This window comes from Urocitellus parryii, chromosome 1 (genome assembly GCF_045843805.1).
Source record: "Urocitellus parryii isolate mUroPar1 chromosome 1, mUroPar1.hap1, whole genome shotgun sequence".
Lineage (NCBI taxonomy): Eukaryota > Metazoa > Chordata > Mammalia > Rodentia > Sciuridae > Urocitellus > Urocitellus parryii.
This window is the reverse complement of record NC_135531.1, coordinates 215,322,591-215,337,740: the sequence shown is the minus strand read 5'-3', so window position 1 is coordinate 215,337,740 and position 15,150 is coordinate 215,322,591. Positions and strand designations below refer to the sequence as shown.

At 34.4% G+C, this 15,150-nt stretch overlaps 1 protein-coding gene across 1 annotated transcript in view; it reads right to left on the bottom strand.

Moving 5' to 3' along the window:
• Psmd14 (proteasome 26S subunit, non-ATPase 14) overlaps positions 1 to 15,150 on the bottom strand; it is a 107,912-nt gene that overhangs the window by 4,002 nt on the left and 88,760 nt on the right. Inside the window, exon 10 of the mRNA XM_026393087.2 lies at positions 11,901 to 12,026. Within this exon, the coding sequence (XP_026248872.1) occupies positions 11,901 to 12,026 (126 nt within the window). The remainder of the gene's footprint in view (positions 1 to 11,900; positions 12,027 to 15,150) is intronic.

The following is a 15,150-nucleotide window of genomic DNA, read 5'->3' as shown; positions in this document are numbered from 1 at the left end:
GGCCCTCAGTTTGATCCTCAGCACTTGGCGGGGAAAATTACCTCAATCATGTAAACAACCACTTTATACTACTTTCAGAGTTAGCTGTAAACTCTTGTGTATGATCACAAGCTTCCTAGCATAATAATTTTAAAATCATTAAAACATTTACAATATTTATATAAGTATTCATCTCCCAATAATGGCACAAAATACAAAATCTTTATTAAGAATCCTAAGCTTAAGGAACCTTCTTTTTAACAGTTTGGGTTCTGAAGTCCTGAAGATAGCACTATGCATCAGGAGAACTTGTGGTCTATGATTTATTCACAGCATCTGATTATTGCAAAACAAAGAAAACTTTATGATTGCCAACCTCAAGAAATACTACCTCAGTATTTACCATAAAGATGGTTACAATAAGGGGTGAAATAGTAGTGGCAGAAAGCAGGAAACCAGAATCCCAGTGAGGGTTAGATTTGGATACTCTAAACTTAATAATCTCACAGCTGCCAAATTTCTTCATGTGTGAACAATGAACATGTAGGAAACGCAATCATCAGACATTTCCCATAAACTGGGAAGTTTGGCTGCATTTCACACCTTCTTAATAGTTTTGTAAACAGAGAACTTGAAAATGAGCAAAGATGGCAAGTGTCTAATTTTATAAATGGACAAACTATCTAGAGAATTTTTCCCAATAGAACCTGCCTAAATAGAAAAGATGGTGAATAAGTATTGTATCTACTTATTACTAGAGGATACATCATTAGAAATTACATTTATGACTCATAAACCTGAAAGAAGGAAAAACAAAATTTAATAACACTCCAAATCTAAAATTCCCTAGACAGAGAATATGTTCATTTTCAGAGTCAGATGTCACTCTATTATTCTCAGCTAGTTATAAAAGTATTTCCTAACTAGGAAATTGCTTCTACTTTTCAATGTTTCACATAAACAGAAACACTGACATGCATTAAGAGTTTTTCTTCCTAAATTTCTTCTACAAATTGTGACATTAGACTTCACTGACTTAAAAGCATATTAGATGAATGAAACAATTCACATAAATTTGTACTACATACCCATTCAGTGTTAGTTGTCCTATGCACATGCCAATAACATTACTTACTACAGTACTGGAAGGAAGCAAGAGTTTTTGGAATTTGGCTCAAACTACCAATCCACATACAAAATAGTTATTAGGAAGTATTTTGGATTATTATAAATATCAAAGGTGGCAGATATACAAAGATGAAGGCCAAAAGCATTTAAAGCACTAATCTTATCTGAAAAGATAAACAGAACATAAAGAGCTCTAACAAAATTTTAAAGTCATTTACATCATTTAACCACTTTACCAATTAGTTTTTTCCATTCCCAATAATTAAAAGAGAGTTCACAAACTCTTTGAGAAGTGCAGATGGTAAAAAGTACTCCCAGCCATAGATGCCATCTGGGAAATGAGGAGCAGCTGTAGATTTAGGCATATACTAAGGTTGCAAACCCCCATGACAAAAGGAGTAAGCACATCTCTTCCATTCTAAGACAGACCAGATCATTATATCAAACCCCTAAATATTCTCTCCATCTACCTAAGTCACCTATATCTTATCTACCATCTGGGCAAGACCAGTTTGTCTTCATTCACAGTTCTAATCTGGCTAGTCACCAGGAAAAATTAAGAAATGGTAGCAGCAGAAACAAATGAAATTCAGGCACAGGCAGTGTCCTCACTAGGGAACTTCTGTGTTTATGGCAACTTCTGTGATTTGGCTTCAAATTTTGCTTTTGCATTCGTGCTCTTCGGTTTACTCAACCAACAAAAAAGCACTGAAAATGTTTGTGGCTATTCACACTAGAAACGTTTTTAACAGTTTATCAACAAAGACCCCCAGATGGCTATCCCATCACGCACGGTCTGCACAGTTCTAAGAAATTCTTGGAATTTGGTCTGTTATATGATCATAATCCCCTCAGATGTGCCCCCTATCTTAAATAGGTTTTACTAAACCTCTTAACCTCATTCTCTTTTTTCTGTTAATATTCCAAGTTTCTCAAATGAAAAATCTATATCTCAAATTTCACCATTTTATTTTCCTTTTAACAAATGTAGATTGGATCCTTGGTGTTTACTGTCACTCTTTTAAGGCCCTCCACTACGCCAATTTCAGTTTTTTCAACACCTTTGGATTATTCCACCTGTTTTCTATTCTTTAACCCTTGCTTTTGATACCATCTTATTCCACATACTTCTCTGATTATTCTGTTGGATTCTTTTTTCCCCTGATGACATGTTTTTTTTTTTTTTTCATTCTGTAACATGCCATGATCCCACTTAAGCGCATGCTTTCTAATATAGTCAATATGGCAATTTTAATGTAAAATAGGACACAAACTGTTAAATGGAATATGCTTTATTTTATTTTTTTTAACCAGTAAACAACCTCTGGATAACTGCTAGTGGATTTCAAGACAACATATTTTACTTCTTTTATGATTGTAACATTTATTTTTTATACTGAGAACAACACTGTTGTTCTATAGTTGAGAATAACACTCTGGGTTATGGGTGTAGACAATGTATTTAAATAAATGGCTTTTTATAAAACACACTTGGGAAAACAAAATGAACAAATATGAAGCAATCTGAAAATTATCTGAGAAGGTACAAGAAGTTTGAGTATGAATTATATCAAAGTTTTTTTTTCTACCCATCAGTATGTTTTTTACAAATATTAACTTACTGAAGTCTGAAAACAACCGAATGATATAGTTAGTCAATATTTGATATTTAAAGACAATAGGCACTATCTCCTTGGGGTACCATATACTAATTCCAACAATATTTCTTTTTTTGGGGGGGCAGGTACTAGGGATTGAACTCAAGGGCACTTGACCATTGAGTCACATCCCCAATCATATTTTGTATTTTATTTAGAGACAGGTTCTCACTGAGTTGCTTAGCAAGCCTCACTTTTGCTGAGACTGGCTTTGCCTCCTGTCTCGGCCTCTGAAGCTGCAGGCATGTGCCACTGCGCCTGGCTTAATTCCAGCAATTTTCTATCATAAAAGGAATTTTTCAAATTTGTTTTGCTCTCAAGGAGCTCATGTTTGGGCTTTGATTGCCTCTAAATCTCAAATTATAATGCAGTATGAGTGTCCAAAAAGAAGAGTGGGAACACCGAGATAAATGTACCTAACTTTTTCCTTGTGGATCACCAGGGGAAAAAATGTCAGGGTAAGAGTATGCAGAATTCTCTGGAGGAAGAAAACATCATATGATACTTATTGGTAACAGAGAAAGAGACCCTGGAGACTGAGTGGCTGTAGGAGAAGATAAAGAGGTTAAGTCCCAGTTTTAAAGCAAACACAATGACTAGGAACATGAGAGTACCCCTGACAATAAAACTGGTAGAGGAACTATTCTAGGTAGAAAGCAGAATAGACATTAGCACTTGAAGCACCTGGGACATGCAAGTGGAAAGGTCTCAGAGCCAGGTGTGGTGGTACATCCCTGTAATCCCAACAGCTTGGGAGGCTGAGGTAGGAGGATTTAGAGTTCTAAGTCGGACTCAGCAACTTAGTAAGGCCCTAAGCAACTCAGCGAGACCCCATTTCTAAATAAAATACAAAAAAGGGCAGGGATGTAGCTCAGTGGTTAAGTGCCCCTGGGTTTTAATCCCTCATACCAAAAACAAAAAAAGTCTCAGAGATGATGAAGAGGACAATAAGTACCAAATGACAGGGAAAAGAAATTTCAAAAGTTAATATGGCTAAACCATGAAAACAATCCCCCTGCCCTGTAGTGATGGGAGTCAAACCCAGGACCTTGCACATGCTATGCCAATTTTTCTTAAAGAAAAGTTTAAAAATAGAAAAGCAAAGGCAGCAAAATGGAAGAGTTAGGAAAACCAGGTAATGTACTGCCACAGAAGTAAAGGGAAGAGACTTAAGTTCAAAGGTATGAAGTACAGGCAAGGAGGCAAGGAAAATAACTGAAAAAAAAAAAAAAAAAGCAAAATCAATGTACTAAAAAAGTGAATCAATTACTTCTTTTAACAAGGTGGAAATAGTATTCCACTCCATCAGGGAAAGGCTGTGATTCTAAAGACACTGGAGGCCAACTTCAGAAAAGGATCAATGATGGGAGAGTTCAGCCTTACAGAATGACAGGCACCAAGTATGCAACGATGAAAAATAGCTGAGGCCGAGTATGGTGTTGTAACACCTGTAATCCCAGCAACTCAGGATAACCACAAGTTCAAAGCCAGCCTCAACAATTTAGTGAGGCCCTAAACAACTTAGTGAGACTGTGTGTCAAAAAATAAAAAGGGGTGGGGATGTACCTTAGTGGTTAAGTGTCCCTGGGTTCAACTGCTGGTACAAAAAAAGATTTTAAAGAAAAAGAGATGCCCTTTAGAGGGCACGGCACATAGCAGCTCCTTAAAATTTATATGTTTATGTTAAGATCAGTTAATGACTAGTTAATACTGATGATTAGTTTCTTAACAATTAAAAATTTAGTAAAATAATAAGTATTGCATCCTTCATTCATTCATTCAAATATGTATTGAGCATCTACCATTTATCTGTCAGTGTGCCAGAAGCAAAATGAGACTTGACAGCTGAATTCAAAGGGCTTAAAGTCAAAACAAGAAAATTTAAAAATAAGAATTAGCTTAACATATATTGGAATATAAATAAGCATTCCAAATTGTTGATATGAAGGTCTCAATGGTGCAAGAGTGTTAAATTGAGCCCTGAATGGGAATTAGAAGTTGGGAAGGCACTACAGTGACAAGGAGTGCTTTAGGCCAGGAAGCAAGAAAGAGCATTCTAAGTTTAAAGAACTGCAAATTATTCAGTAGCGCAACAATATAACAGTGGTTAGGAGATAAAGCTACAGAGGTTTAGACTTCATTCTAGGGCAAACAGAAGTCAGTCATCAAATCTTTTTAAAAGCAAGGCAGTGGCATGAACCAATTTATGTTTTAAAAATTAAGGTAAATTTTACTTAACATAAAATTCAACCATTTTAGAATGCAAACATTCAAAAACATTTAGTACCTTTGTAATGTATAATTATCACCTCTATTCCCTAACATTTCACTATCCCAGTGCAAAGCTACTTAGTCTGTTACTTCCTACTCTTCCCTTGCTCAACACCCTGGCAATCAGTAATCTGTTTTCTGTCTCTATGGATTTGGATACATCACATAAATGGATCATATAAGGAGACCTTTTATTCCTGGCTTCTTTCATTTTTGCTGCCCATGTATTAGAGATCCATCCATGTGTGGCATGTATGTATAGTTTATTTCTATTAATAGCTGAGTAATATTATATTATATTATATGTGCGTGTGCACATGTGTGTATTTATATCATGATTTGTTTATCCATTCATCTATTCATAGACATTAGGATGTCTCTATCTTTTGGCTATTATGAATATTGCTGTAAATATTCATATACAAATTTTTGTATGAATACCTATTTTCACTTCTTTTGTGCATATGTTCAGGAGTAGAACTGCTGGGTAACTCTGTTTAACTCTTTGAGGAACCACCAATCTGTTTTTCCTAGTGGCTGCACTATTTTATATTCCTACCAGGAATGTATATGGGTTCCTCCACATCCTCAGGAACACTTGTTATTTTCCATTACTTCAATTATAGCCATGCCAGGGGGTATGAAGTGATATATCACTGTGGTTTTGATTTGCATTTCCTCAGGATCAGTGATGTTGATTGTAAAGAAGCAGTTTAGCTCATGGATTAATCTGGTAAGTAGAATGGCTTACTGATTGACTGGACAGATGTAGGGGAAAGAGGGAGGAGTCAAGAATGCTATTAATAACAACAGAACTGGTTGTAGCCATCATGTGCCAGATGCTTCACACATACTATCTCCAATTCTTAAAACAACCTTTTTTAAAAAAATTTTTAGTTGTAGTTGGACACGATACTTTTATTTTATTTATTTTTATATGGTGCTGAGGATCAAAACCAGGGCCTGGCATGTGTGAGGCGAGCGCTCTACCACTGATCCATAACGCCAGCCCCTTTTAATTTTTTATAGTTGTAGGTAGACAGCATGCCTTTATTAGTTTAGTTTTTTATGTGGTGCTAAGGATCGAATCCAGGCCTCACACATGCTAGGCAAGCACTTTGCCACTGAGCTACAGCTACAGCCCCCAACAACCTTGTTTTTGAGATAAGAAAATAAGGTTCAGAGAGGCTGACTTGTTTCTAGCCAAATAGGCAACAAGCAATGAAACTTTGGCTTAAACACAATCCTATCTAGATCTCAAAGCAACTTTTATGGTAATCAGGGAAAAGTATTACTCTTAAATGATGCACTCTGAATAATAATAATAATCATAAAGCAAAACCCAAGATTTATTAGGTGACACTGAAAAGCACAAATTCTTTACAAAAATCTTATAGGGAGACTGAAATAAGTTAGACTCAGAAAGTTAAAGGTCGAATGGTTTTTTCTCATACACAGAAACCATAGCACAGTAAGGAGGGAAAAGTGGGTAGAGCAGATCCCATGAAAATAGAGGGACTATCTGTGGAGTAGAAAAAGAGCACTGAAATGGACAAAATCATGCTATATACATATAAGAATACACCACAGTGAATGTATATCTATAAAGCACCATTTAAAAACAACCCCCCCCCCAAAAAAAGTAGAAAGAAGACCAGTAGAGGAAAGGGAACAGGAAGAGAGAAGAGGGGAGGAAAAAAAGAAGCACTGAGGTCTGAAAAGGAGCAAATTATATTCCATGAGTATATGATTTTGTCAAAATGAACCCCAATATTATGTAAGCTATGATGCACTACTAAAAACTTCTAAAAAAAAAATCAACTGAGGGCTGAAACCAATAAAGATCTGGTTTAATTTAAAGGTGGCAGAAGCACCCCGAAGCCCTAGATTTGATCCTTAGCACTGCAAGCCAAAACAAAAAAAGCAAATCATATAGGGATTCAATTTTAAAATATAATGACATATAGTAATGTGAAATAAAGATCACATGTGTATGTACATACTTTGTGTGTGTGTGTGTGTGTGTGTGTGTGTTTAAACTTTCTTGCTGTTAGATGTGTCCATTTGACTAAAGTCTGCCAGTGAAAGATAATCAAAATTTCTGGGAAGAATCCTGAAAGGGAACTAATTTACCCCTGTTTTGCCTTTCCTTCTCTTCCAGCTGTGTCAAACTTAGAGGAATGTTTTGGGAGGAGTGGGAGCACTGCTAGGGATTGAACCCACAGCCTCATGCATGGTAGGAAAGTGCACTACCAATGAACTATTCTCCCAGGGCTAGTAATGTAAAATTAGATGGGATAGCTAAAGCTCTAGCCATGAAGCAAGAGATGACCTAAGGATGGAAGCTAATCCATGGCAAATGGAGCAGAAAGAAGGAACCTGGGTCTTGCATGAATTTGACGTTTTATATTGCCCATGAAGTACAAGAGATATCCCTTTCAATTTTATTTAAGGCATTGACATTTTGAGCTAACACAACCCTAGATATAACACTTGCTGAAGGCAAAAGCATAAAAATTCAGGAGTTACATTAAGTATAGAATTCTCTGTCTCCCACCTTAGAGGTGATACTGTTACCAACACAACATACTGACCTAATAGAGATCACGTTGAAAAAAGGGGAAAAAGGAAATAGGGTAGGGATTTCTTTTTATGTTGTTATACAATTTTATTTTTCATACTAAACCTGTCAAAGAGAGCATACTGATTTCAATAGTTAAAAAGATGGTCTCTAAAAGATGTTATAATCTACTTACCCAGTAATAGTACACTTTTATAAAATATTTTTTAATTTAAATTAAAAGGTATTTCTACTTTAACTTTTTCTTTGACTACTTAATAAGGTTATCAATGCCATCTGTCTTTCTTTAGTGAGTTTTCTAACTCATTTGCCCAACTGATTAATATTTTTTGCTACCTACATTTATTCTTAATTATAATAGTTCTCAAAGTTCTCTAGCTTATTCTCTTGGATTTCTATGTGTGATTACAAATATATCATATTCAAAAAATGGTGATCTGACCTATTTCCCCCAACATTCATATCTTCTTTTGTTTTTCTTATCTTATTACACTAACACAAAACAAGATTTTCCTATCTGACTACTACAGTAAATGAACTGTAATCATATTTACATGTTTTATACGTAATCATATAAAAATATAATTTTTTATATGAAATTGAAAAATTTCTTTCAGGTTACTAAGTAGGTCAATATATCCATCTAAAAACCTGTTAAATCTCAGAATTTATGGAACTATATGCTTGGGGAAAAGGCAAGTTTTGCTTCAATGCTATTCTTTTCAAAAATGGCCTCTTTTGCAATTCATTTTTCACCTGCACATTCATTTACAAATAATGTAATCAAATATTATCAAAATTTAAAAAAATAGCAGATGCATTTTGGCATGAATAAATTAGGAGGTTTGGAATAACAGAGCTGTGGGTGTTGTAGTTCAATAATGAGAAACATCAAATTAGTAGTAATCCAGTAGAATTTTGGTGTGGTGAATTTAGACTTCAAATTGAAAACTTGGAACATAGGAATTTAATTATTTTCTAACCTTTCACTTTAGGACCTAACTGGCATCTAACAGTAATTACCTTAGTTTAAAACACCAGCCAATTAAAAAAGAATACTATGAAGAACTGGTAGCATGGGCCTTTCATTTTATATTTTAAGTGTTACTAAAAAAATCCACTATATTTCTTTCAATCAAAGAGGGAATTACATTCCCAAATTTGGACTCTTTCATATCACAGCTTACACATTGTTTTCATTTTTTAACCAAACCTTACAAGTTTTTGAGTACTACAGAGATTTTTTAAAACTGTAAAATAGGAAAAACTTCTGTGGACGGGCAGCAGTAACCATAAATAGGTTACTTCCTGGCAGTGGTACCAATACAAATTTATTTAAATGTGTAATGTAATAAAAATCATTCCTACAGTCTGCTGAATAATAAATTGTAACATTCTATTTATAAAAGGTTAACTATTTTAAAAAATAAACTATTTCTCTCTATCTAGTCTTCACATCATGAAAAATACTAGAAAGATATAAAATAACTTACCTACAATCTAGCACTAAGTGAGTATTTCCAGTTGAAATACTATATCTATAATAAGGGTATGTTCTTCAAAGCCAAACCTAATTCTGCCAAAATTTAGTTTGTAAGAACCTATTAGATTTATTTCAAAACTGAATTACCTTGAAAGACTTATTGCTACATTTCTGTAAATCTTACACATTTGTCTCCTGGATAATAGTTTGGTTTGGGGGGGGGGTAAGAAGTGTTTAATTTAAAAGGGAAATTTTATTTTGGTGTAATATCCAATGTCATTTTAAACTATGACCCTGAAATCTTGAGTTACAGCCTTTACTATTAGATTTTAGCCCCATGTTTCTGACCATTTATTTAAAAATTAACTATCTCCTTCCTCACTCCTATCTAAATTGAAAATATTAATGGTACCAACATACTTCTAGTCATTTAGACAGGAAATCTTGAGTTCATCTTTGATTCCTCCCTCTTCTTTCACCTGACTTATCCAACCAATACCATGTTTTGTTTATCTGCCTATTAATGCCTTCATTCCTACTGCCACTAAGTTAACCCAGACAGTGCCTTTTGTTTGGTAATAGTGAATAGTAAACTCCTCTTAAATAGAATTTCCCATTCAAATCTTCTCTTAAAGGATTCCTTCTACACTGTTATAAACTTATATTTCTAAAGTCAGGTTCTGGGCATATCATGCCTCTGATCAAAAGTAATTTGTATCCTGATATTCCCAGAACTATTATTAGATTTTAAGAACTATAAAAAACTTAACTCTACTATTCACCCTCATGTACTATATACTCCAGCCAAGCACACCGTTTCGTAAATACTTCATGTACCTTTTTTAACCCTAACATTTCTCCATCCTAGTTAATCCTAGTTAATCACGACTGTATGCTCTACTTATGAGTTCCAATTTTTTAGACTTCACATGTAAGTGAAATCATGTGGTATTTGTCTGCCTGTACCTGGCTTATTTAATTTACCATAATGTTCTCCAGGTTCAATGTGCTGTTGCAAATGATGGGATTTCCTTCTTTTTAAAGGCTGAATAGTATTGCATTATGTATGTGCTTCATTTTTTCTACTTATCTGTTGATACACATTTATGTTTTTGATGTCATATTTTGGCTATTGTGAATACTGCTCCAATGAGCACTGAAGTACAGATATCTCTTTGACATTTGATTTCATTTCCTTTGGATACATATCTAGTATTAGAATTGTGGGATATGCCCTATGACCTTTTTATCTACTAGGCATTGCCCATATTTATTTTGCCTATGGGTACATTCCTACATGTTTCCAAACTTACTCATCCTTTAAAGCCTTGTTCAAATGTTGTTGTTTTCTAAGAGAGAAACCTGGGACAGTATCACAACAGAAAATCAGAGCCTCTGAACTCCTATAGAACTTCTCATGTGCTTCTCCCTGTCCAACCCCCATCCCCAGTCCCACTGGCACCAGGGACTGAACCCAAGGGGCACTTTACCACTGAGCCACATCCCCAGCCCTTTTTTTTTTTTGTATCTTATTTAGAGAAAGGGTCTCGCTAAATTGCTGAGGCTGGCTTTGAATGTGGGATCCTCCTACCTTAGCCTCCTTAGCCGCTGGAATTATAAGTATGTGCCAGCACGCCTAACTCAGGTGTTTCTCTATGGCAATTTGTACAATGTCTAACTTCCAGAACATATAAATCTCTTGGATACATTTGTTAAAATATAAATTCTAAATCAGTATGTCTGAGAATCTATATTTCTAACAAGATCCCATAAGATGATGATCCAGCTGGTCTATGGACATTTGAATACTATAAGGTGTTATGGAACAGATTTTTGCCTAGTGCTCTGGTTACTTATAAACTTTTCTTACTGTCTCTATTTTCCTATAAATGAAGCAAGGCTCTCAGTTTTCCACTTCAACTTGTACAGGAGATAGTCAATAAATATTTGCAAACATAACACTGCATAATGTATAAGGGATTTTTTTAAAATGCAGGCTTTCAATCCATTAGTGAGTTTGAATCTGAATATATGAATGTATGATATGTATGTATACAATTACAACAGAATAAAATAGAGTTTGATGAGAAAGAACAAAAAATGTATCATATGTAATAAAGGTAAATACTGATTAATATATAAAACATTATAAGTTATACATTCATAAACATTTCATTTACTGGGTCAAAATGGAAACTAATTTTTTTTATGTATGGTCTAAAAAGTTGGAAAATATATTTTGGGTTGAATTTAGATTCCAAAAGACATGAAAGAAAGTAAGTTCCTTGAATAGCAGAGATTTTGTATGGCTTAATTTTTACCATATCCCTGGTACCTGGCACATAGTATGTTTTCAATAAATATTAATTGGATTTTTTTAACCAAATGGAAAGTAGAAAAATTCATAAAACAAATTATATGCAGCAAGTAGTAAGCTGTTGTTTCTGTTCTACATTCCCTTACCCTCTGTCCCTGAATAATGAAGACATTTCAAATGTGCAACTATATTACATGTTCTATAACAGGGACTGGCAAACTAGAGAACCCATGGGCCAAAGCTGGCCAGCTGCCTATTTTAATGATCACAACCACATTCACTTGTTTACATATTATATATGGCTGCTTTTGCACAATAGTAGTGGGTATTAGAAAAGACTGAATGACCTGAAAATCAAATATTTACTCTCTGATCTAGAGAACAGGCCTCTGTATTTAAACTATTTATACAGTTGCTTGGTATCTAATCATATATATTTCAAAATTGTTTTAAAAAAACACTAATGTTAGAAGTAACTTTTACCTTATTGTAATTCTTGGCTAATTCCAACATCTCTTTTACCACCGACTCATTGTGTTTACAATGTTCACTGTAGTCCTGAAGTGTCAAACCTTCCATCCAACTCTTCTTATGCAAATTTAGCAGCATCTAAAAAATATAAAGAAAAAGTAATTATTTTCTTGCCTGAAGGATATTCCCCCTTCACTTGACTTGAGAAAATTCACAAAATCTTTTTGAAATAATGAATTCAAATAAATTCCTATTAGAATTCTCTTAAATTTATACTAATTAAATTTAAAGAGTACTCCAACCCCTGGCTTTTGCTGTCCTACCTAGAAGGTGATTCTCATCTTTGCTGGGCTTCCTTAAAGACAGATGATTCCCTAACCATATTATCTAAACAAGCCATCCCATGCTGTCTTAAACAAAAAACCTTCTTTTTTAAATCTGCTATACTGTAACGTGAACACCTGAAATTATTGTTTACTTGTTTACTGCATTTCTCTCCCACTAAAGGGAAATCAAAAGGGCAGGGACTCTGCCTTGTTATTTTCAAGATCATCGGGGGGCTGGGTTTGTGGCTCAGTGGTAGAATGCTCGCCTAGCATGCATGAGGCACTGGGTTCGATCCTCAGCACCATATAAAAATAAAATAAAGATGTTGTGTCAAAAAAAAAAAGATGTTGTGTCCACCTAAAACCATAAATAAATAAATAATTTTTTTAAAAGATCATCAGGGTCTAGATTCTAAAACAATATCAAATAATAGCAAACAATAGGTATCTTGTTTGAGTGGACAAATTAAATTTTTATTTTATACACAGAATTGCTAATTTTTCATGTAGTCGGGTTTCAAAATGCCAAGGTAAGGAAATAAAATGCCCCACTTACTGACTGTGTGTCAGTCTTTTTTTTTTTTTTTTGCGGGGGCAGGGTGTACTGGAGATTTAACCAAGAGGTGCTTTACCTCTTAGTTACATCCCCATCCCTTTCTTTCTTTCTTTCTTTTTTTTCCAAGACAGGGTCTCACTAAGTTGCTTAGCCCAGTTTATATATCTATGAATTAAAAGCTTATACTAGTCACAAAGGTTTCTTCAAATTCTAACATTCTATCTATAATTTAAAAACATAAAACTTGAAGCTGGGAAGTCATGAAGCTGGGAAGTAAATCAGATTTGTCTAGTTTGTAATCATATCAACAAATTGGGGCTGGGCTCTATATTAAGTGATCATGAAATTAAACACCTTATTTCAATGCTTCTCAAACTGGACTCATGTTCGTTCTTTCTTTCTGTTTCATTTTGGTGCTAGGGATTGAACCCAGGATTGCTTAATGACTGAGTCACATCCCCAGCCAATTTTTTAAATTTTGAGATAGGGTCTTGCTAAGTTGCTGAAAGCCTCATTCATTTGCTGAGGCTGGCTTTGAACTTGTGATCCTTCTGCCTCAGTCTCCTGAGCGGCTGGGATGTAGCTCAGTGGTAGAGTGCCCCTGATTACAACCCCCAGTTTCCCAAAAGATCCAAAGACATACTTTTGAAAATGTACAGGCTCAATTTAGGAAAATCACATTAACTTGTTTAGAGGTCTCCAGCTATTTGTGATAATTTATCTTACTCTGGAAAGTAACATGTATGACAAAATCACCTATGAAGTTTTTCAAGACAGAAACCTCCCTCGTTCCCTTCTTATGGTCCCAGGGTTAATAGAAGAATGTAGTAAATCCCACACAGGTAACTTCAATGTCTTTGATTACTTCCCATGTTCTCCACTGATACTGTTCTAGAAAATGGATACTTAAGTAAATTTTTTCCCCAAAACAAAATATTTTCATTTGTTTTTGCATGATTATTAACATAAATGCTGTTTATTCTAGTATTTTAACACTAGTTTTCATCCACCAGGAGTTATTTACTTTCTGGGTTCTTTACTTTCATTTATTTAATACTTAGGAAAATTTTTTTATAGTTACAACTATGTATGCTATAAAGTTAACCATAATTAATGTTGAGAATTGGATTTGCTACCCCTACAAAAGCAAACAAAGAAAGTTTCAATGGAGCAAAAGGACAACTTGGCAATGACTGCATAAAGATTACAATGGGACAGCCAGGTAAGGCTTGGGGTTAAGTATACAGGTTGGATGAATAAGAATAAAGGCAGGCTTTTATTACCATGAGAAGAGCTGATCTGAGTTATTAAGAGTATAAACATGGCAGTAATTAATTTATCTAAGAGTGTGAATGTGTGTGTGTGTGTGTGTGTGTGTGTGTGTATGAGAGAGAGAGAGAGAGAGAGAGAGAGAGAGAGAGAGAGAGAGAGAGAGAGATTGATTAACTGGATATTACCAAATAGATGCATGATAGATATTATATTGATAAAACGTTTATGTATCTAGGTGAATTTTTCACTTTGAATCTGAGTGGAATCCTTTATCACAACCTGTAATTATTCCATTAAATTGAAAATAAGTTTTGAAAGTGTACTTCAAGCAATCAAGTAAATCTATCACAGCAGGAGACAACTTTGGGACAAATGCAAGCAGTTTTATAGGGTTCCCTCCTGTCAAAGCAACCTCCCCCCCAAAAAAAAAACACAAAATGGAATTTTTTCCAAAAAAATATAATATAGCATATTCTTTACCTCCAATTTAGAAATGAGATTAAAGATGGAAATGATATATTGAAAGAGGGGATACATGTGTGGACAGCACAATTAACTCCCCTTCCCACTGGCCATAAACCAGATGCCCCCCCAACTCCAGTAAACACCTTTGTGAGAAACAGTTTCAAGTACTAATGGTCTTGTTTGTTACTGAATTCTTATCATGTGTGTACTTCAGAATGGCTATAGTTCCCAAAACTCACTAGTTATCATAGGAAATTCAGTGTTCTTAAAAAAAAAAAAAAAAGGAAACATTTTTTTGTCCTTCCCAGAGAGAAATATAAGAAACTAATTTAGTACAAGACTAATAGTAAAGGGGGGAAAGTGGTTCAGATTATAATTTCAAAAAAAAAAAAAAAACAAGCAGAATTAAATTTTGATATTAATAATGAGAAAAATTATACTAGAAATAATTCTAATAGCAGATATAAACAAAAAAATTTAAACCACCAAGATGTTTGACATTTTTCAAAAGTAATAACATTTGAAAACTATATTAAAAGGGACAAGAATCTAGTTTGAAATATTTGAAAACCTTAAGCTGTTTCTTTACTCTCCTTAATTTACCATAAACATATTCAAGGGCTGGGGTTATAGCTCTGTGGTA